The sequence below is a fragment of the Alosa pseudoharengus genome, unplaced genomic scaffold, assembly GCF_046254945.1.
Source record: "Alosa pseudoharengus isolate Yale_2024_CS ecotype anadromous, Long Island Sound unplaced genomic scaffold, YU_APseudo_1.1 YU_APseudo_1.1_scf_7, whole genome shotgun sequence".
NCBI lineage: Eukaryota > Metazoa > Chordata > Actinopteri > Clupeiformes > Clupeidae > Alosa > Alosa pseudoharengus.
Window position 1 is genome coordinate 24,093,673 of NW_027468859.1, and position 23,674 is coordinate 24,117,346.

The 23,674-nt window shown below is 42.3% G+C and overlaps 1 protein-coding gene across 3 annotated transcripts in view; it reads left to right on the forward strand.

The window, feature by feature from the left end:
- The first annotated feature begins 2,028 nt into the window (after nucleotides 1–2,028).
- Nucleotides 2,029–23,674, forward strand: part of phip (PHIP subunit of CUL4-Ring ligase complex) — a 78,798-nt gene continuing 57,152 nt past the window's right edge. For all 3 annotated transcript variants that reach the window (XM_076273330.1, XM_076273332.1, XM_076273331.1), the window contains exons 1-7: nucleotides 2,029–2,178; nucleotides 2,301–2,359; nucleotides 2,444–2,473; nucleotides 2,625–2,684; nucleotides 8,406–8,556; nucleotides 9,895–9,993; nucleotides 11,258–11,418. In XM_076273330.1, the coding sequence (XP_076129445.1) occupies nucleotides 2,139–2,178; nucleotides 2,301–2,359; nucleotides 2,444–2,473; nucleotides 2,625–2,684; nucleotides 8,406–8,556; nucleotides 9,895–9,993; nucleotides 11,258–11,418 (600 nt within the window). In that variant the 5' untranslated portion in view covers nucleotides 2,029–2,138. The remainder of the gene's footprint in view (nucleotides 2,179–2,300; nucleotides 2,360–2,443; nucleotides 2,474–2,624; nucleotides 2,685–8,405; nucleotides 8,557–9,894; nucleotides 9,994–11,257; nucleotides 11,419–23,674) is intronic.

Genomic DNA, 23,674 nt, shown 5'->3' on the forward strand with positions numbered 1-23,674 from the left:
CAGACCCAGAATCACCCTTGACTTGAACTGACTTTAACTGAATAGCTCGTCATGCCGGCCTGATTGTGTTTTGCTAATGCAGCAGGGAAGGGAAGGAACAGGCTGCACAAGCTCAATATTTTTCACAATTTCTCAAACATGCAAGGCCTACATGGACATAATGTATTCACACACTGGATAAGGCACCATGCAACGTGCCTTAGGTACACATTAAATAATAAAACATCTTATGGAAGCGTGGCCTTTTGTTCTGATTCCGAGTTTGGAGAGACAGGTCTGTCACCTGTGACATTTTCACAGGTCGCAGTCCACAGATGCCTCTCTGCAGTGGTCACTTCACTAAAGATGATGGACCTTATCACTTTCATGCCTCTTCCTCCAAACATGGACGCCAGACAGTCACACTCTTTGTGACATTCAGGTCACTCCTGAGCAGCAGGTGAGATGTGTGACAAGTGAAGAAGGCCTTCATCAACAGCTTACACAGTGGTAGAGGAAGTCATGTGAGTTCATCTGTTAGGGACGGCGGTAACACTGTCTCCAATCACTAATGTGTCACACGCGCTTACATGAGTAGTGCCCAAACTTTAGAGAGGGGCAGCAGAGCTGTGCTGCTTGGAATTGGTTTTGGTTGACTTGTAGACTTAAGAACGCCAATAACCAATAACCAATAACTTGACTCCAACAATAATAAGTGGGATATCAATTTTCACTGGGCGAACACATTTGATTATCATACACTTACATCAACCTTTTTCATTACTCTCCATATTGGTATTGATGTGGTAAAGATATATTTTTGTTTAACTTTTCACTTCCTGAACGTAAGGTACAATCAACTAGGCCCATTTTATGAAGAACTGGGTAAGAATGGGCAATGAATCTGCAATTTAATAATGAAATCCTATGTACATAAAGTAAAACATCCAGACTAAGACTTGCTGACTTCCCAACTTAATGTCGCCTTAGTATATTTCTTAGTCTGTCAGTGTCGCTTTTTAGTTAAAGAAAGCAAAACATCCGAGACTAATTATGTACATCACACCTAAAATCATGTATCCCGAAGGCCGAATCTGTAACCATTATAGTTTTAATCTTGGCACTAATATTTGCAATAAATTACGCACAACTCTGGATCGGTCGGTCTCAAAGCTCATTTTTCAAAGTACCTTTCACATTTTCTGCAAGAATTGCCGTTGATCTTTGTCTGTTTTTCTATTAATCGTGGATTCATGTAACTCGTAAGGTTTAATTCATTGCATTCCGCTGTTTTTTAACCACCCTTCCCCCATTTTACAGCCCGCTTACGTTTCGAAGAGTAATGGAGGATTTCCGAACCCAAAAAGACATTGAGTGGGTGGTGCATTTAGAAAATGTCTCTTACAACCATTTGTCACGAGCACTGATGTGGTGTTTTGTGTCGCTGTTTAACTTAACACCCCTGAAAATGTGTACAAGTAGTCAATCTTAGAGTCCTCGTAGCCAAGATTTCTGTATCGCCTTTTAACACAGGCGAGGGGATTACCCGAGTAAACGTCGGCCTTTCGAAAATTACATGTGGGGTATAATGTCTGTTTAGCGCCGCGCAATATTAGCAGATGAATGATGTCTTCAAATGAACGACGTACTTAGTTACCAAAGCATCGGTCATTTTGTTGCAACGCAGCCACCATTTCTTGGTAACATGCTTTCCATCCCCCAGTGTTGCCATTTCAGCCTTCCTCATCGTCCTGTGCGTGCTCACAGGACAGCGTATATTCCTACGCAGAGGGCTTGTGCTTTTTGGAGGGAGGGGGTGTGTAGGGTAAAGCGAACATTTAAACATCTTCTAGAATAATCAAAGCGTATCAATTGTCATAGTTATTATTACAAACAATCTCAGTTAAACAAAGAAAGTATTGATCTCAAGGAATTATTTACTTAATCCGAAACGCGTCGGGGTTTCTTTAGGTACTAGTTGACGGAGCGCGGAAGGCAGCGACGCAACCGGACCTGCTTGCTCTCCCCTGCCTGAGAGCGGAGTGAATGGAGGAGCTACTCTTCCTGGTGAACAAACAGTGACAGCTATAGGGCAGACAGCGATACCCGCTTCCCAGCACGACCATACAGCATATCCTTCACCCCAAAGCAACACAGATATGGCGTCTGACAGTAAACACGTCGCGCGGTTGAAATCTGGTAAGTAAAGTCAGTTGGTGATATGTCGTCGAAGGATTTTATCAAAAATGTTTCTGCGTTCCCACGACGTTCACCAAAGCTAATGTGGCTCATGTATTCTTCCCCCCCCCCTCCACACGCAGAGCTCTACTTCCTAATAGCCCGATTTTTGGAAGCTGGACCATGTCAAAATGCAGCCGAGGTGGGTTCTTTGACATTTAAGACATATTTACTATAGTCTTGGGAGGGGATGACGTGTAATCTTGTGTTTTTATTCGCTTTTCAGACGTTGATAAGGGAGGTACAAGAGAAGGAGGTAAGCAGCAGAAGCCTACTCGCGTTGCATCTCACTGCACTGTACTTTAGGATGTTAATATTACACTGTTTTTTCATTTATTTTAAAAACATGATGAATTGTACACTTTGGGAGGGTAACTTCATGATGGAACTACATGATTCCCCCACAGCTCTTGCCCAAAAGAACAGACTGGACGGGCAAGGAACACCCTGGGAGTTACGAAAATTTGGTAAGGGCACCCTATAACCAAGAAAAAGTTTTTACTGAGCAAAATAAAAATTGAATTTCCCGCAATTTTTAAATCAAGAGGAAAAAAAGTACAACTTACAACCAGGAAAACTGAGCCCCACGAGAGAGGATAAGGGTTGTCAGGGCCGAAGCGCACGGCAGTCTTGACCTAGGGATGCGAGTTTGGTACCAAGCATGTTTAAAAGGTTTAAATAGTTTGGAAAATGTTGTAGAAATAAAGATACGTCATGAATGTTGTGGTGCAGAAGCACAGTGGAGCCGGGGGAGGGACTAGTGCGCCAGAGCTCCTAGTAAGGGCGGGATGGAGGCGCCCTTGTCTGTATAATGTTGCCACATAGTAAAATGCATACAGACTTTTAGAGTGAATATAAGACTTTAAAAATCGCCCTCACGTTTATTTACAACGCTCAGATGCGTGCAGAGGGCTTTGGAGACACACAGGGATAGATTGAAAGCCTGGGTGCTGGTGCGTATAACACTGGTGGAATTTAGTTTGAGAAGCAGATCGTATTGGAGGCTTGGAGACCTCATGAGCGGACGTTTGTAACTACTAAAAGGTAAACTATAAATTGTGATAATTATAGTTTATTAATTTAAACATTAATTAATTCGGGAAACATGCAAATACGCCAATGAGCACGCAGTTGAAACGGATATGTTTGTGAACATAGCAGATGATTCCGATGATTAAAACGTTGGTGTTCTGCCACAGTTTTTGAAGAGTGTGTTGACACAATATTTTAGATTTAAAAACTTTGTAAAGCAAGACGGGCCAGCCCCCTCAGATCACACACCCCCAACATATCAGTTGCGTAATCCAAGGCGGTTTGCCTATTATCTCACATTACCAATGTAAACGCTGTTTGCAGTTAGCATTGTTATGGCTCGTTATAGACTTTAGAGACGAAATGATAATCCTAGACATTTCTCCTCGGTTCTCTGGAAGGACAGCCGCCTCGCCTCGGTTATTCTTGCCCTTCTTCACCGTCTCGGTTGAGGCTTATCTCGCCACCTCCCCCGTCACTTTACCGTTGGTACTACGACGTTGCTTCGTAGTGTGTGTCCGTGTATGTGTATGTGTAGGCTATGTGTATTGTAGTTAATTCTTGCCCGGACTTAAAACGTGCTGAGAATGACTTAATTAGAAATAGTGTAGGTGCCATCGCCAATAGATAAATAAATAAATAAAATATGCTGCGTCGCGATTTGCTTTTGTTTTAAGGACACGATGATCTGTTGGACATTGAAATGGCAATTAAATTGTACACTAATCGAACTAATTTTAATAATTTTAAACATAAATATTAATTATGCTTTGCTATATTCACAATTTTACAGCTTTATTTTTAAATATTATTGACCTCCATAATTTAAAGAATATAGATAAACACTGTTTTGTAGAATTGTAATAACAATATTAATACCATGCAGTTATAGATAACAAATAAATGTGTATTATCTTTGTAGTTATTATATTAGCATAAATGTTCAGAGACTAATAGGTTACCTTGATTTAATAATGGTTATTGGTATTGTTATGTAGGGCGCGATTAGTTGTTATGGTGATAGTGTAGGTTAATTATTGTTGTTATACAATTTGAGTGGTATTATTAAATCTTTGTTTACTACCTCGTTTGTATAACTGCTTCTTTTTAAAATTTAATCCGGGAGTTTCATAAAACGTTGCTTGAATTCGATCCTCGTCACACAATGGCAATGCAAATATTTTACAATAGCCACAAGACGTTGTCTATCTTTCAATCAAGCCATGCACCTCACGGATTTAGCTTGTGCGTGTGTAGGTTTGTGCACGTTTGTTTGTGTGCAGGTCAGTGTGTGTGTGTGTGTGTGTGTGTGTGTGTGTGTGTATGTGTAGCCATGTATGTGTGTATGCGGTCATGCAGACACGCCAATGGTCTCGGCTGCGTTTCTCGTCCAATAAGGTGACGTAAAAAACAATTAAATCTACATTAATTATTAGCGCGCCATAGGAAGCTAGAGTCAAATTATCAGAGGAGGGACGAATGGATGGGCTGAGGCTGGTAGCAAGGAAATCGGATCGTCACCTGAGTTTGCGTTACTGCCTTATTATTTTTAATGTATACTCCACCTTCATTTTGTTTAAATTAATCCACATAGGCTAGCCATCATTTATCCAAATGCATTCGCCAATCTATTAAGGAATAGTTAAAAATGATTTCCCGTGTGTCATGTTACAACATTGAAAAGCTCCAGAGCCTCCAACTCTTCTTGTGTAGTGTGAGAATTTCTTGAATGGGCCTGCGTGTACTAGTGTGGTCTCATTGGCTGCGTGGGTGTACAACGAGGGGGAGTAGACTACATGTGTGGTATTGAGTAGACTACATGTGCTGCTATTCCTGCAGCAGAAGGCTCTAACAAGGCGGCGTGGGGGTTAGAGCCTCAGCCTATGGGGGCTCCATGCTTGAGACTGTGTTGTCATTCAGACACAACCGCTTAAGCTAATGGCACCAACTAACGCGATTGGAAAATCATCTGGGAGGAATGCAAACCTGTTTGTACAGCTGATAGATAGTTTTATGACAGCAATGCTAAAACCGAGAACAAAGTATGGAGAACCTAAGTGGGCATAGCGCATACAGTTTAAAATCTCCTAAATTGTCATTATTACTGAAATAATACTTTCGTTTTTTTTTTGTGCTTTTCTTGAAGTGCACCAACCTGTTAGTTGCTAGAGGGGGAAACACACACACACACACACACATGGAAAGTGTGGGAAATGGATGTTGATACTCCTGATGAACCTTTCAGAGTATTTCAGTTAAAGAATAATAGCTGTTTTGTTTTACCAATGAGTCACACAGTATGATAACACATATGCAAATTTCCTGGAACATTAAAATGAAAAAGGAACAGTGCATTCAGAAGAAGCATGCAACGTGTGTGTGTGTGTGTGTGTGTCCATCCGTCCGCCTAGTTGAAGACGAGGCTATATGAGATTGTCATGATTGTTGTTACTCATGACAGTTTGAGGCTGTTAAATGTTAAACCATGCTGTTACACACTCATTCGCCCACATGGGCTTGCACACAACTGCTGCTGCCTAGTTAGAGAGGGATGTTGCAATCCTCAGTAAATGCCTCTGTTAAATGTGGACTACTAGACGTGTGTGTGTGCTGTAACCCTATCTGACAATTGCTAAAGTTGTTAAGGTTGCTAAGTAGGCATTTTTCCTTGACTGCACAAATACTTGAGAGGGTCACTGTAATCCTGTGTATGTGTACATGTTAGAAATGTGGACTTGTCGGAACTGTGTGTGTGTGTGTGTGTGTGTGTGTGTGTGTTTGTAGCTGTGTTACACGGTTGTATATGTAAACATAAGTGGTTGATTGTGTGTGGCTTTGGTAAGCATTTGTATATGTATACATGAGTGCTTATGTAATCATCTTACTGTGTGATTGAGACTTTTTCACTCACTAAAAAGGGAGGTTAGGGGTGTGTTGTCTAAAAGGGAAGGCAGGGGGGTGTACAATATGGACGTCATGCACTACAGTACAATGCAGTAATGTGATTTTGATGAGAATCACCACTATTTATCCTGCATATGTGTCAGTATTGGTAGAAATATCCTTTCATTTGTGAACAATGGATAGAACAAACAGGGATATCCACAGGGGCAGCCGTGGCCTACTGGTTAGCGCTTCGGACTTGTAACTGGAGGGTTGCCGGTTCAAACCCCGACAACTAGGCACGGCTGAAGTGCCCTTGAGCACGTGTGTGCTTCACCTCACTGTGTGTTCACTGTGTGCTGAGTGTGTTTCATTACATTACATTTGGCTGACGCATTTTTAACCAAAGCGACTAACAACATGGTAAACAGTTTAAGTTTTAAAGCAATTCTCGACAATTTTAGGACAATTTAAAAACGGTAGAGTACAGTAAGAATAAGTGCATCAGTGAGTGCTGTTTTTAACAGTTACGTGTCAGTTCAAGACGGCTGGTAAGTGCTAGGATAAGCAAGACTTGTTGTAAGTGGTGCTATGAGATGAGATGTTCTCTAAAGAGTTCTCTAAAGAGGAGATGTTCTCTAAATTCACGGATTGGGATAAATGCAGAGACCAAATTTCCCTCACGGGATCAAAAGAGTATACTTATACTTACTATACAATGTGGTCCAACTTTGGACTACGCTGTGTTCACAATAAGGATTGCGAACAGACTAAGATTTGGGGTAAGGTTTGGGAGGTTCTGTCTAGTAATTGACAGGTAGTCGTGAGTTAGGTTTATTTGGTTGGCTTGACAAAGGTTTGTGGAACAAATAACTGATATGTATCAATAGCTAGTGATAGTTTGTGTTGACCATTATGTAATGGACCATAAAAATGAAATGTTCCAAATGCAACAATTCTGTGGACAGTTCTGAAGGATACCCTTTGCAGTTTAGTCATATGCTGATTTTATGAATTGTGATTTTTGAGTCAATTCCACGTTTATAGACCCATAACTAAGGCGGTGTGATGTGCAAAACATTCGCCAGTATCATATGGATACTGGACTGGACTAAGTCACTCAGTGGTCTATTTTTTGTTTTTAATGCGTTTTTTATTTAATGTAATTTTGCCTGGGTTCTTACTGTAACTTTAAAGAGAAGCATGGCGCTAGGCAAACCATGGGTGTAAATGTTTATCTTGCACATAATAAACCACATTATACCAAACTCATATTTCCATTAATTCTGTTATTCTTGATAGACAGAGATAGAGATGTGTACATTTTTCTTTACAAAATACTTCATGTTCAGTAAGGTGGGTCTTACATAATAAGGAATTTGAGCAACAATGGTTATGTAAAATAACAGATAAAATGAAAGCTAGATACCACTGCCTATACTGAACAAAATTAGATACTAATTGATAGATAACATATTATTTATGCCTTTGAGTTAAGTTGCATAAAACTGTTATAACATTGCAAAGACAAAATAACTCCCTGACCTACTGGTAACCTCAAACATACATACAGGCTTAAAAAAAAAACCCTTTATTTTTTATTACAAGATGATTTTGCATTCAGACATCTAAGGCTTCAGCTCACATAGCCACCGTGAGGAGGGCCTCATTTTGTTGTGTGTGTGTGTGTGTGTGTGTGTGTGTGTGTCTCAGTGAGGGCCTCATTTTGTTATCTATAAACACTGTGATGGTTAAATTTAGTCAGCTTTCTGAAGGAAGTCACACATCATTTGAGTTAGATCTGTTTTTTTTTTTTTTTTAAATCACTGGTATCGCTTGTGCAGACTGAGGAACTGTAGTTTTAGTAGGGTGAGTGTGGGGAATATGTGTGGAAATAGCTGAAGAAGAATCCCTGAAATGAACCGTTGTAATTGAAATGATACCAAAGAACCTCAGGATATGTTGTACTATTTTAGTAATATTGGTTGGGTTGGGGTGTGTAGTAGTTTATGTATGGATATTAATGTTATGCTCTGTGCGTGTGTGTGTGTGAGAAAGCATATATGTGTATGCATTGGATACAGTAATCATGAGCCGCATTCTTATATGTAGTGTGTGTTAACATAGATATATGACATATGTGTTAACATAGATATTACCGTACTGATATGCTAACTGCGTGTTTGTGTGCGTGCGTGCGTTGGTGTGTGTGTGTGTGTGTGTGTGTGTGTGTGTGTGTGTGTGTGTGTGTGTGTGTGTGTGTGTGTGTGCAGGTGAAGTTGTATAGCCACATCACGCCGGAGCACCTGTTGCGTGTGTGTGAGCGGGTGGGGCCTCTGCTGGAGAGGGAGGTGCCGGCCAGTGTGCCTGGAGTCCAGTCCCTGCTGGGGGTGGGCCGACAGTCTCTACTGCGCACCAACAAGAGTGAGTCACACAGACACACGCACACACACACGCACACACACACGCACACACACACGCGCACACACACACACACGCACGCACACATATACACACACACACACACACACACACACACACACACACACACACACACACACACACACACACACGACATGCAGATGCACACACACACACACACACTCACACACAACCACTATCGCCAATAGACAGTACATACACAAAATGAATACACAGACAGACACACTCAGACAACACAGATACACACAAGCACACACTCGCACTCACAGACAACACAAATAAACAACAACAATAATAAAGAAATAAATATCAGGCAAACCAGTGTTTCCCACAGAATTGGATTCAATTTGTGGCGGTAGCTGACTTGGACAACGGGGGGGGAGGGGGGGGGTGGTATTAAGATCGTCTTTCGTCTTTGTAGTGTATAGGTCTAATTGAGTGCCTGTCACTTTAAGACGTTTGAGGGAACCCTTGCAATTGTAACACAGTTGAAAGGCTGCTGATGTGTGGATGCAATTCATAACGTTTTTTACATAGTTAAAATAAAGGTTCGTACTTCTCCTTGGGACAAGCACTTTTGAATTTTGGAAAACACTTTTCCATTTACATCGGGATTTTGCAAACACTCAGTGTCAGAGTCAATAAAATGAGCCCTTCAACGAAATTGACAAGCAGCTGTAAGTAGGCTAAGCATGCTAAATTCGACATCCAAACAGTATTCTAACGTTAGCTTTGAGATACTGCTTGATTTCATAACTTAACTTAGTTTAGTCACTTCAATGTAGCCAACTATGTTGTGATAAGACCTTAGCAGAGTTCACTTCAATGCAGCAGTTTTGAACAAATTTGCGCAGCATGGTCACAATGACCTTATATTTAATTTAAATTAAATTCAATTAAATTAAACATAGAATATTAATCTGTGGTGGCCGATTTTTATTTCGTGACGCCCCGCCACAGATAAGTTAATGTATGGGAAACACTGCAAACACACACACACACATACACACATACACACGCGCACATACGGACGCACACACCTCTTCTCTCTCTGTCTCCCTCTCTCTCTCTCTCTCTCTCTCTCTCTGTCTCCCTCTGATTCTCTCTCCCTCTCTCTCTCTTTCTTCTCTCTCTTTCTTCTCTCTCTCTCCCTCTCTCTCTCTGTCTCTCCCTCTCTCTGACTCTCTCTCTCTCTCTCTTCTCTCTCTTCTCTCTCTTCTCTCTCTCTCTCTCTCTCTCTCTCTCTCTCTCTCTCTCTCTCTGTCTCTCGGCCCTAGTGTCCCTGCATGCATGTCATTGCTGTGTTGTTGTTGTTTACAGGCTGTAAGCACGTGGTATGGAAGGGTTCCGCCCTCGCCGCCCTGCATTGTGGCAGGCCCCCGGAGCCGCCTGTCATCTATGGAAGCCCGCCCAACATTGGTACGTGAGCTCTGATTGGTCCAGCACCTCATTAAAAATGAACACCAGGTTGAATGCATTTAGACAGACAAACACAGGAAGCAGATGACAGAGATCTGATGCTGGGTTTTGTGTTGTGTTTGGAGGGGAGACGCACCTGGTTTTGCCAAGAGCTATAAGTAGTCAGCATACTGCATTGTTTGCAATTGTTATGCTGACTGTCCTGACATAATCATTGATTTTTGCCTACATACATTTTTTAAGAGAGCAGAATATTTTATGTGGTGGAAAAAGATTCAGTATGTGGTACTGCTTATGTATACACACACACACACACACACACACACTACTGGTCAAAAGTTTGGGGTCAATTTCCATTCCACTCCATTATAGACTTTTTGTGCTTTATGTGCTTTATGTGTAATTGCAAAAGGTTCTCCAGTGTTTTCTCAGTTAGCCATTTAAAATGATATCAGATTAACAGAGGAAACATGAGCTTATCTAGTGATTAACAACATAAGGGATGTTGCTCTTTAGTTCACATTAACATTTTCGCTGTGTGTGTGTGGGTTGGGGGTGTTCTTGTTACTGCTGGTATGAGCTGAGTTGTACCATTTCAAATCCACTTACCTAGTGATTAACAACATAAAGGATGGTGCTCTTTAGTTCACATTAACATTTTCACTGCTGGTGCAGTGTTGAATTGGTGTTGAAACAAGTGATGGATATTCATATGCATGTATTGTGTTGGTGTTCAGTAGAATGGTGTTGAAAGGTTTTGTGTGTTTTTTTTTGTATTTTGAAAATCAATGGTCAGACTGTCAGTAAGTTATTGATTACATACAGTGTTTGTGTGTGTGTGTGTGTGTGTGTGTGTGTGTGTGTGTGTGTGTGTGTGTGTGTGTGTGTGTGTGTGTGTGTGTGTGTGTAGTGACAGTCTCTCAGAGCTATGTGTGTCAGTGAAATCAGTGATGTATGAGGACGTGGCTTCATCTGTCTTTGTGCAGAGTGTCCATTTTTTTTCACCAGGAAAATGTGAGAACTGTCTTCTGAAATTGATCTGTTACTCCTGTCCCCCCCCCCCCCGCTTTCTCTCTCGCTCTCTCCCCCTCTCTCTCTCCCCCTCTCTCTCTCTCCACCTCTCTCTCGCTTGCTCTCTCTTTATATATGATGCAATAGGCTTGTTTTTCTTGTTTTGTGTTGATGTATGTTTGTCGTTGTATTTACTTGCTGTATTTTTCTTGTGTGTGTGTGTGTGTGTGTGTGCGCGCGTGTGTGTGTGTAGTGGAGACGTCTTTCAGTCGGCGTCTGAACGGCGAGTACCGACTGGGTCAGCTGGTGCCCACTGCGGTGTATCTGCACATGAAGATGCACAAGAGGATTCTGGGACACCTGTCTTCTGTCTACTGCGTGGCCTTCGATCGCACCGGCCGTCGCATCTTCACCGTAAGAAAAAACATGTCTGTGTGTGTGTGTGTGTGTGTGTCATGCTAAAGTCTTGTTCATGTAGCGAGGCCATCCTTAATTGGTTATCACATTCAAAAGCAGAATTTGTAAAGAGTATTGTTTTTTCGTTGTGTCTTTGTGCGCTGCAAGACTGCTTTTATCTGTGTATGTATTTGTCTGGTCATTAGTGGCCAATCAAAATGCAGAGAGAGGGAGGGAGGGAGTGAAAGAGGGAGATGGGAGAGAGAGAGAGAGAGAGAGAGAGAGAGAGAGAGAGAGAGAAGGGGAGGGATGGAGATGAGAGAGGGAGGGAGGGAGAGAGGGAGAGGGAGGGAGGGAGGGAGGGAGAGAGGGAGAGTGAGGAAGGAAGATCGGAGAGAGAGGGAGAGTGAGGGAGGGAGGGAGGGAGAGAGGGAGAGTGAGGAAGGAAGATCGGAGAGAGAGAGGGAGTGAGTGAGGGAGGGAGGGAGGGAGGGAGATGGGTGAGAGAGGCAGTGAAAGAAAATGCAAAGAACGTGATGTGGAGAGAGAGAGAGGGAAAGGGAGATGGAAGGACAGAGGGAGATGTGGAGAGAGAGAGAGGGAAAGGGAGATGGAAGGACAGAGGGAGATGTGGAGAGAGAGAGAGGGAAAGGGAGATGGAAGGACAGAGGGAGATGTGGAGAGAGAGAGAGGGAAAGGGAGATGGAAGGACAGAGGGAGATGTGGAGAGAGAGAGAGGGAAAGGGAGATGGAAGGACAGAGGGAGATGTGGAGAGAGAGAGAGGGAAAGGGAGATGGAAGGACAGTGGGAGATGTGGAGAGAGAGAGAGGGAAAGGGAGATGGAAGGACAGAGGGAGATGTGGAGAGAGAGAGAGGGAAAGGGAGATGGAAGGACAGAGGGAGATGTGGAGAGAGAGAGATGTGGTCACAGAGAAAGAGAGAGGAAGAAAGAGATGGAAAGAGAGTGAGAGAGATGTGGTTAGAGGGAGAGGAAGAGGGTGGTGGAAAGAGAGTGAGAGATATGGAGTGAAGGCAAGAGAAAGAGAGACAGAGATGTTAAGAGTGTGTGTGTGTGTGTGTGCGTGTTCTCTGTGAGCTGTGAGTGTATGAGTCACACTGTTGATATTTTTAATCTTTTTATGATTGATCAGGAGCGCCTCAATTGTCTCACAGCTCAGGGCTGCAGCACAGGAAAAACTCCCCAAGAAACCCATCTGTCATAGATTCTGCCGTGTGTGTGTGTGTGTGTATGTGTGTGTGTGTGTGTACGTGCGAGAGACATAGTGAGTGACACAGAGAGTTTGTTTTAGACCGCTTTGTAGCGGTCCTCTCTGTGTAAGTAATTGTGTGTGTGTGTGTGAGTGTGTGTGTTTGTGTGGGGTGTGTGTATGAGACATTTAAGTACTTTCCGCTCAATAGCCTATGGACTATGAAATTGGCTTATTGTGTTTTGTGTGTTGGTGAAACATGTCGTTGTACTGACATGTGAGCATGCAGTGTCTTATGCTGCCTGCTGACACTTTGGGCTTTTGCACTTTTGGTTCCCTTTGGGTGACATTTGCACGCAGTAATTGGTCAGTTTTGGTTCCCTTTGGGTTAGTGACATTGGCACACAGTAATTGGTCAGCTTCAGTTATTGGTTGTAGTTGAGCTTCTGAAGCTTTTTGACATGCGCTAAATAACACAAGAGATATGGCATGACATGCAAATTGCAGATGTAGACAGAATAGACTTTTATTTATTTACTTTTTTTTTTTTTTAAAAAGGATTTTTACTATGGAACAGCTTCTGTCCAAAATGTATGTTTCTGAAGTGGTCTAGCTTACTAAAATACTGCTTTAAATCCTCCTGTTGTCCTGGAGAGGTTAACTGAGCAACATGGAGCGGTACATGTTTTTATATGAACTGGAAATGTTCCCAGATATACATCTAGGGCTGAAACGATTACTCGAGTAATTCGAATAATTCGATTACAAAAAATGATCAAGGCAAATTCTCTGCCTCGAAGCTTCGTTTAATTCCTATCACTTGCGTTATGTGGCCTACTCAGCTCAGGGATTATTGCTTCACATGGACTGTTATTACTGACGCGCACATCACTTTCAGAATTAAGTGGACGAGATGACAGAGAGCCAAGAAACCGTCCATAAAAGGCAGATAATGGCCAAAGTTTTGGTATCATCTCAAACTTAGAAAAGAAGACAAGGTGCAATGTGTCCACTGCAAAGCAGAACTGGCGTAGGCTAGCACAACAGCACGTCATCGATGATTCAACATCGAGCCAAAAGCACCTCACCAAGCGTTGCCGACACAAGGCAACGTAAACACTGATGTTAGCTGATTTAATGTATTAGCTAGTTAGAACGTATTTGTATAAGTAAGTAAGTAAATATAAGTATATATACTCTTTTGTTCCCGTGAGGGAAATTTGGTCTCTGCATCTATCCCAATCCGTGAATTAGTGAAACACACTCCGCACACAGTGAGGTGAAGCACACACTAATCCCGGCGCAGTGAGCTGCCTGCTACAACAGCGGCGCTCGGGGAGCAGTGAGGGTTAGGTGCCTTGCTCAAGGGCACTTCAGCCGTTCCTACTGGTCGGGGTTCGAACCGGCAACCCTCCAGTTACAAGTCCGAATCGCTAACCAGTAGGCCACGGCTGGCCCTAATTGCCGTGTTTGTAGTTGTAGTGGCATTGTAGTTGCTGTAGCCTAATGTCGTGAGTCGATATGATGTTAAGTTGCGGAAATTTTAAGTATTAAACTCGTTTATGTAAAATTGCAAGTGAGCAATACACCAAAAAACCTCATCACACACACTCATCTCGTCTTTCTCTCCCGGTGTTAGGTTAGGCTACTTCACCTATCGCCTACCCCAGACATAATTATTATAGCCCAAAATAACTGCATTACTTCAAGTGTCAAAACTGTAGTTTTTTGAGTATACAGTTTTGCAGTTTTTGAGGAAATATTTGCCGTTCTTATGCAGGAAATACAGTATTTTGGACACTGAAAACTGGACACTGGAAACTGTATTGTACTACAGTATTTTATAAAGTACTGCACTGTCTACAACACTGTAAAAACTGCAGTTATTTTTTGTAAGGGAGGTTATTTGGTAGTATTGGTAAATGCTGCAGATGCACAAATCTACATAAAACAGATATATTAATTTACTTTGAAGTGACTAGGGCTAGTTTACAGTATGACATTTGTTGTGCATATTAATAAATTGCACTTAATAACGCAAAATTATTTTTTATCCGATTAATCGATGAAATAATCGATATTTGATTAAAAAAAGAATCGATAGCTGCAGCCCTATATACATCCTTGTGCAAGTGAATCGAAACAAAACATGAAGGAAAGGTCCAAAAGGCAAAGGGGTCAGAAGAGAAAACAACATCCAGGAATGGTGTTTGTACTCCAGGGAAGGAAACATACACACGTACAGAGCAAAGAACACACACATGTACAGAGCAAAGAACACACACATGTAAAGAACACACACATGTAAAGAGCAAATAACGCATACATGTAAAGAACGCACACATGTAAAGAGCAAAGAACCCACACATGTAAAGAACACACACATGTAAAGAACGCACACATGTAAAGAGCAAAGAACCCACACATGTAAAGAACACACACATGTAAAGAACGCACACATGTAAAGAGCAAAGAACCCACACATGTAAAGAACACACACATGTAAAGAACGCACACATGTAAAGAGCAAAGAACGCATACATGTAAAGAACACACACATGTAAAGAACGCACACATGTAAAGAGCAAAGAACGCATACATGTAAAGAACGCACATATGTAAAGAGCAAAGAATGCACACATGTAAAGAACACACACATGTAAAGAACGCACACATGTAAAGAACGCACACATGTAAAGAGCAAAGAATGCACACATGTAAAGAACACACACATGTAAAGAGCAAAGAACGCATACATGTAAAGAACACACACATGTAAAGAGCAAAGAACGCATACATGTAAAGAACGCACACATGTAAAGAGCAAAGAACGCATACATGTAAAGAACGCACACATGTAAAGAACGCACATATGTAAAGAGCAAAGAATGCACACATGTAAAGAACACACACATGTAAAGAACGCACACATGTAAAGAACGCACACATGTAAAGAACGCACACATGTAAAGAGCAAAGAATGCACACATGTAAAAAACACACACATGTAAAGAGCAAATAACGCACACATGTAAAGAACGCACACATGTAAAGAGCAAAGAACACACACATGTAAAGAACACACACATGTAAAGAGCAAAGAACCCACACATGTAAAGAATGCACACATGTAAAGAACACACACATGTAAAGAGCAAAGAATGCACACATGTGTTCTTTGGGATGTCCTGGGTTGTGATGTAAAAATGTGAGTGTGTGTGTGTGTGCATGTGTGTGTGTCTCGGGCTCTGTCTGATGCAGGATGTTGTGTCAGAGAATACTCCATTTTCCAAACAGCAGCTTTTTTAAATCAACAGAAATGGCCGAATAGTCAGGATTAGCGTCTGTCTCTCTCCATTTCACTCTCCCTTTGCCTCTCCCTACCTCCTCTATCTCTATCTCTCTCTCTTTCTTTCTCTCTCTTTCTCTCTTCCTCCTTATCCCCACATTTCTGCCTGCTGTCTCCTAGAGATGTCTGTATTTTTTCTGCTCTCTTTCGTCTGTCTGTCAATCTTTTTTTTTTCTTTTGCTTTCTCTTCTCTCTCATCCCCACTTTCCTTTTCTCCTTCCATCCCTCTCTCTCTCCCTCCCTCTCTCTCTTTCTCTCTCTCTCTCTCTCTCTCTCTCTCTCTCTCTCTCTCTCTCGGGGAAGGGGGTGGGGGCCAGGGAGAGGATTGCATTTCTGTCATAGCATAGCGTTTCCTTTTTGGCGTTGGCTGTGTGCCAAAAATTTAAATCGCCCTCTTTCTCTCTCTCCCCCTCTTTTCTTTCTTCTCCCTTGTTCTTTTGCTCCCTCGCTATGTGAAGACAGCTTAATGAGTACAAGTGTGTATTTTCAGAGCTCTCTCTCTCTCTGTGTGTGTGTTTGAGCAACATTTTGCAGATAAATATGGCACATATTTGTGTGTATTTTCTCCGGTACACACATGCCAAAGTTGTATATGCACCACCATACTGTACATACTGTATGAATCCAGGTCTTCTCAAAGTTATGAATCTGGATCAATAGATTTGTGCTAAGTGTGTGATAACTGTCATTCTGCATTCTCCAGTGTGTGTGTGCCTTTGTTAAACAGCACTGCCCAGGTTTGTGCTTTGAGGCTTGATCTGGATGTGGTGTTTTGGTAATTTAGCCCAGTTTCCACGGCAATACAGTTGAGAACCCACCACCCCCTTACAATCTCCATCACCCTTTAACCAATCAGCATCCAATATGAGCTCTTTAATAGAAATAGGAGAGACGCCCGCAGGCGTCGTGTAATGAACTCCGTCTCAAAAATCACTCTCATCCTCTGTCAGCCACACCAAGGGTTGCAGGTCAATTCTGTTTAAACACATTTGCGTGGGGCTTTTTAATCAACGCGACCACATGCATCCAGATAGAAAATGCACCCACAACCAAATGCTTTTGGGGCCAAACAAACCTGTAAATGGATAGATGTCAATAGTGAAGGTCTAGCAACAAGCAATAATCCGTACAACCAGCAGAGCCTTCTGCCTTTTTCCTCTTCTGTGGAATTTCCTCTTTGAATCAATAGTTTGTTGATGTATGTATGGATGGATGGATGGATGGAGATAGATAGAATAATAAAAGATTTGATGGGCGATGGAGGGAACAAGGGATAGAAAGATATAAAGACGGAATGAGTGTAATAAAGAAAAGTACTGTGGAAGAGAATGGAGGGGAATATTTATTACTCACGGCCTGCTTGTGGTTGTGCTTTGCTTGCTGTTGTTGTTTGTTTGCAGTTGTTGTTTTGTAAATGAAGTCAAGACAACGACTACACAATAGCTGTCCTTTTCGAAATGGAAATGATCGGATGGAAGAGTGGGCTTCACTCAGTCAGCATACGTCACCGTTCAGAGTTCCCTAGATTTTACTAGGCACTTCTGTATGCCTCAGACGAGCACAAAACGATAGAAACGACTGGGGGCCCCATAATGCAGTGACGCCATCCGTGTTCTTTTACCACGCATGGGCCCAGTGCCTACCACTAGGACCCAGGGTCGCATTCGGCCTGAAGTCATTTCCCAAATCTGCTCCCCATCTCTCTATTTGTCACTCATTTCCTTTTATTAAAAAAAAAACAACAACAAAAAACGCTAGTGTTTAGTGTGCAGTCATTGGTCTGTAAATGGGAAACAGAGAGATTCGGACCAAACCTTACACTATTCCAGCCAATCAGCACGGTGCCTCAGAGCTGAGGGGAGGGGTAATATAATTGACACAATAGCGATTATGACCACTGGCATTCTGTTGGTTCTGTTGGTCATGCAAAACATCCCGTCTCGTGTTTTTAGCCCTGATAAGCCTTTTTTACCTTTAGCACCGAAGCTTTTTATCTGTGTGAGAGGGTTAGTGTGGCCAAGAAGGCCACGTATGGGTCCAGTCCGTGGTCTCAGCGATGTGGCAGAGAGCAAAGAGCTCTTAGTAAGATGTCACATGGTCTAATGTCATTGTGTGATCAGCCCTCTCCACCTTGGCTAGAGATGCAGCTCAGTAAGTGTAAGTGTGTGTGTGTGTGTGTGTGTGTGTGTGTGTGTGTGTGTGTGTGTGTGTGTGTGTGTGTGTGTGTGTGTGTGTGTGTGTGTGTGTGTGAGAGAAAGAAAGAGAGACCTAGCTCCATTTTTCACTTCTCTCTCTGTCTCTTTCTCTCTCTCTGAGTGTGTGTGTGTGTGTGTGTGTGTGTGTGTGTGTGTGTGTGTGTGTGTGTGTGTGTGTGTGAGAAAAAGAGAGACCTAGCTCCATTTTTCTCTTCTCTCTCTTTCTGAGTGTGTGTGTGTGTGTGTGTGTGTGTGTGTGTGTGTGTGTGTGTGTGTGCGTGTGAACTCTGCCTAAGGAGTAATCCACAGCCTCTGCTCTTTAGACTTCTGTGCCAGTGAGCTGCTCTGGACTTACCTCTTTGATAGCAAGCTTGGTGTGAATGCGTGCACACACATGCACACACACATATACACATATACTCAAACAAACACACACACACACACACACACACACACACACACACACACACACACACACACACACACACACACACACACACACACACACACTTACACAAACACACACACACACACACACACACTTACACACATACACATACACTCATATACTCAAACAAACAAACACACACACACACACACATACACACACACATCTGAGGACAGAGGAGAATAAAGTAAATGAGCCTGGGGTCACGATTCACTCACACACCTGCAGGCTGCCGTGTGTGTGTGTGTATGTGTGTGTGTGTGCGTGCACGTGTGTGTGTGTCTGTGTGTATGAGAGAGAGAGAAAATCTATTGAAGTAGATGACTGTATGATAACTACACCTTCAGTCGTACGAACCTGATCACCACATTGTCCTGTACAGAGATGAGATCACTAAACCCATCTTGCTGTTTTCAGTGACCCTTAAAGGAGAATTCCGGTGTGATATTGACCTAAAGTGTGTTGAAACATGATACTGAGTGTGAACATATGTCACATAGCTCATCTCGGCTTGTCCCCTGCACTGGCCTAGTCATGCAAATAAATCACTGTTTTACACCATTTACGAGGCTCAAAGTAGCTCCACACTTTATTGGTAGACTTTCGAGGGCCCTGACATTTAAAACGAGACATTGAGAAAAATAATTCCGTGGAAATGCATGGATTCCAGTTGCTGCTACTGGAAGCAACCGGAATCCATGCATTTCCACAGAATTATTTTTGGAATATGATCGCTTATCATACCTGTTCATTCGTACTCGTCGCTCGACTTATCGTGACTAAATTCAAGATTGCGGCGAACGGTGAACTTCTTGAAGGTACTGTCGTATAAATCGTCTTGTAAATAAACTACCAGTGCTTTTTCAAAGTTCTCAATGTCTCGACATACGTTCACACTCGGTATCATGTTTCAACACACTTTAGGTCAATAGCACACCGGAATTCTCCTTTAAAGGACAAATCCGGTAGCCTGACGAGCCAGACCCACATTAAAATGTAGGGTCTGGGCACTCACCGTTTGCAGTCCTCAGTCCGAGGGGCGGGATAATCGGTTGTCTTTCAAATTCCCTCTGCACGCAATAGGACAGCGCTATGAGTCCCATGCATTTTCCCACCAGCAGAGCTAGTTGGCTAGTTCAAACTTTTAAACAAAGCTTAACTCGTGTCACACTGTTGGTCAACAGCAACATCCATCTTCTTTGTCTTCAAGTAGCAGGGAATTCAAGCCAAACCGTTGCAACTCTGCCATCAACAATTATGTTAAGCCCGCCTAACGACGCTATACATGATTTGATTGGCCTGATAGAAGTTTAATTTTTCGAGCTCACAAGCCAACAGGAGAGTTGCTAGACTAGCCCTGGAAGCAAATGTAATTTGTTGCCACTAGGGTGCGTCTAGATTTCTAGGCTACAAATCCAGCGATTTTTTACATAGATCTCCGTTTATCAAGGTCACCGAGTACTGTCAGTATGGAAAAACCCCTGAAAACAATCGGTTTTAGGTAGCTGGAGATGCCACACCCAGTAGCTAACGCAGCCAGGCAGCTACATCGCTACACTCTGTGGGCATGTCCAGGTGGGCTCCCAGGTACAGAGGCTTCGCTGTGATCCTAATTTGAATTTGAGTTAAACCTTGCAGCTGCCTTTGTGAAATAATAAGTGTGTGTATGAAATACACATGCTTGTGTCAGATGGTGAGGGAAACTCTGACATTATTATGGGATTCTCATTACTGTGTGATAACTACTTAACTACCATATGCACTCTAATGCCTTCTGGAAGGTGCTAGAGGTCTATCAAGGCCTGCACTTCCAGACTCCTGAAGAGCCACTACTCCTCTGCCATCAAAGCACTGCTGCAAGATACAACTAGCCTGGAAAATCCAGACCCTGGTAATCTAGAAAGATTAAGGGTCTGGCCACGAACAATGTAATGGCCCAACTCGAGGGGCGGCAACAAGCATGCATTTAAAAATCAATTGGATAACACTAAACCATGTTTACTGTCCCCCAAAGTTGCAGCGCTGTCTTAATCAGTTTAGCTGGTTCCCAGGAATGTGGGGTAAAAGTAGCGTGCATCATTGCTCATTGCCAGAGTGTCTCCCAGAGACAATTCCATTATGCTCTCGCGAGAACTCTGGATTTCCAGGGTAGCATACAACTCCCCCAACCTAGTGACCTCTGCATTTCAGTACATCCTGTGGAATATGTATATGGGGACAGTGCAATGTACTGACTATCAGCAACCGTGACATTCATTCATTTATTACTGATATATGTCTGTGGGCGGGTATTGGTTTTGTATCTGAGTGTACAGATACAAAACCAAACATACATTACTCTTTTGAAATCATACTTGTTCTTAATATTTTTTATATTGTATGTGCTAAATAAACAGTGTATATTTACAGTATGGGTTGAATCTGTTTGAAGAGTCTATTTGTTGTTTCTGCTCCACTCCACGCCTAATGCGCTATGCAGACTACATGATTTCAAATTTGCCATGATTTTGACGTAGCCAACAAATTTCTGTGCCCGAATATGAAAAGTCGGGAATGACACCGAAGGGGGTAGGTTCTTGTAATATGACATATTCAACGACCCGCGATTTACTGTCTGCCACGTTACACGACTCCACGACCAAAAGTCTAGCATGTCAGAATTTCTGGGGAATCTCCTACGACTCCCGTGTTGACACGGACACTAAGACGAGATGCGAGGAGAAGGCTACGATAGATAGGCTACATGATCTTGTAATGTGGCCAATCTCCTGACCAAGATGCAGGAAAGAATCGCATAGTCTGACATGATCAATCGTAAAAGACCATTGTGTAAGACAATCTGCATCGGCCATTAAGGAGATGCTCTGAATGTCACTGTACCAAAGATTGTTAAGGCGGAGCAAGATACTTCGTCGTAGTTCATGTCTATGGGCGCGAAATCGGGATCAAATCCTGTCTGCATAAAGAGGCGTGTCGATGACGTATTGATGAGCGTACGTTGCAACCGGCCAACAGCAGCGGCATAAATAACCGGCGCACACCTGATATAAAGCCGATTTTCTCCAGACAGGAATGCTCAAAAATGCTAAAAATGTACCTGAAATGTTAAGAAGGGTTTGAGGATCATGAAAACGTACCCGAAATTCACATTCCTAACTCTATAGAACCAAGATCTTAGCATATGTGGTAAAATTCTGAGCTATGCCCATAGACTTCAATGGAGCAGTCGCTGCCTCTGCTCTGCATAAAGGGGGATTATGACCCCCCCTCGTGTGATCTGGGTTCCCGGAAGTGGCTCCTGATGAAATATCTTGCTCCGTCTTAACAATCTTTGACTGTACCACTGTGCAGTAACAGTAAAGGCATTCTATTTTATTCATTCTATTCTATCTGTTCTATTCTATTCATTCTAATCTATTAATTCTACCATACTGTCATTAGATTATTTCCAGAGTTGATGATCAGAGATAGAGCAATGCCATGCTATGGGTGTCAGTAGTTGTCATAGCAGCACTTATAATGTGCCTATGTCATACACTGTTAAGCTGTAATATCAACGGTTGTTATATGAGTCGTTATTTACCGTAAATGTTTAGGGTGACATGACGTTGTTATATCATTTGAATGAATCTGTCATAAACCTTATAATGGTACATGGCATTTGCACAGACATGTTTATGGCTTGTGTTAGGATGTTTTATGACTGAGGGTCCAACCAGATGCGTGTGTGTGTGTGTGTGTGTGTGTGTGTGTGTGTTGTGTGTCTGTGCATGCGGATATGTGCACTGGTGCTAGAGATGTTGCTTTTACATGAGCCAACATGAAACATGTTGAAATAAAGTACGTGTAATTATGTAAGTGTAAAATTAGACAAAAGTAAATATCACGCAGTAACTGTTTATAGGTCCAAAATAGCTTGAAATCAACTTTTTAACTGTTTTAAGATGTCCATTAGTAGTTTTTTTGCTAGGCCCAGCGAAGGCTGGCAATATGGAATATTCCGCTGGTTGGTGTACAAGTGTTCAGATTGGCTGTCTATCCATCTTTTACAAGGATTTTCTTGGAGCAGATCTTCCACACAACATCGATAGCCTAGTCAGTAGGTCTCTTAGCTGTTCACTTTCATTAGGCCATATATGGCCCAACTTTTGGTAATGGCAACAATGTTGCAGTGGAGGTGCATTACTTTTTAGATATGGAGAGTTTGTCGTTAGTTTCACTTTTCTGAAGATGGGAATTATCATAATGCGTGTAGAGCATAGACTTTCTAATTCAGTCGCACTAAGAAAACAAAGCGAAACCGGACAGATAATTAAGTAACACAATGTAGGAAAGGAATTCCCTTTTTCGCCAATTTTCCACACACTGGGTAGCCATTTAGAACCTTAGGCCTACAGTAGTTTCCTGTGTATTAGCCGCATTGTGTATAAGCCGCAGGACAGTGTTTTATGCAAGTTAAAAGAAACAAAACCATATTAATACCATATTAACTGCCCCCGTGTATTAACCTCATAGCTGAAGAAATGTTGCAAAGTCAATGTATAAGCCGCGGCTAATAGTGGGAAATTATGGTATTCTAGGTCAGTGTGGCATCAAAATGAGTTTAACACACTTATTTTAAGGTCTTGTTGCTTTGACATCCCCCTCTGGCGTCCTGCTCACAGCTGCAGTATGGCCAAGTGTGATGTGCCGGCACTAGGGCTACACAATTATCGCAGTTGCAATATGAACCAACGCAATTACAAAATCGCAAAAGCTTCATATAATCGAGCACAGTTCATTCTGTCACATTTATGACTTTTATATTAATCTCATCCTCCTTGACTAAGCCACTTCTGGTTGATGGGTGTGCATAGTGTGGGAGGGGCACAGACATTCTGATTGGTGAGCTTCATGGTCGGTCGGGGGTGCTGTGCTTCTTATGCACTAGGCCTGCTCAGCAATCAGGCGTGCTCACCAATCAGGGGTGGCACAATTTAAAGAGACATTTAGAATATTAAACTGAATCAATTCATTGACATGCAAAAATCATATCGCAATCGCAATATCTGTCAGAAAAATCTGAATTAGATA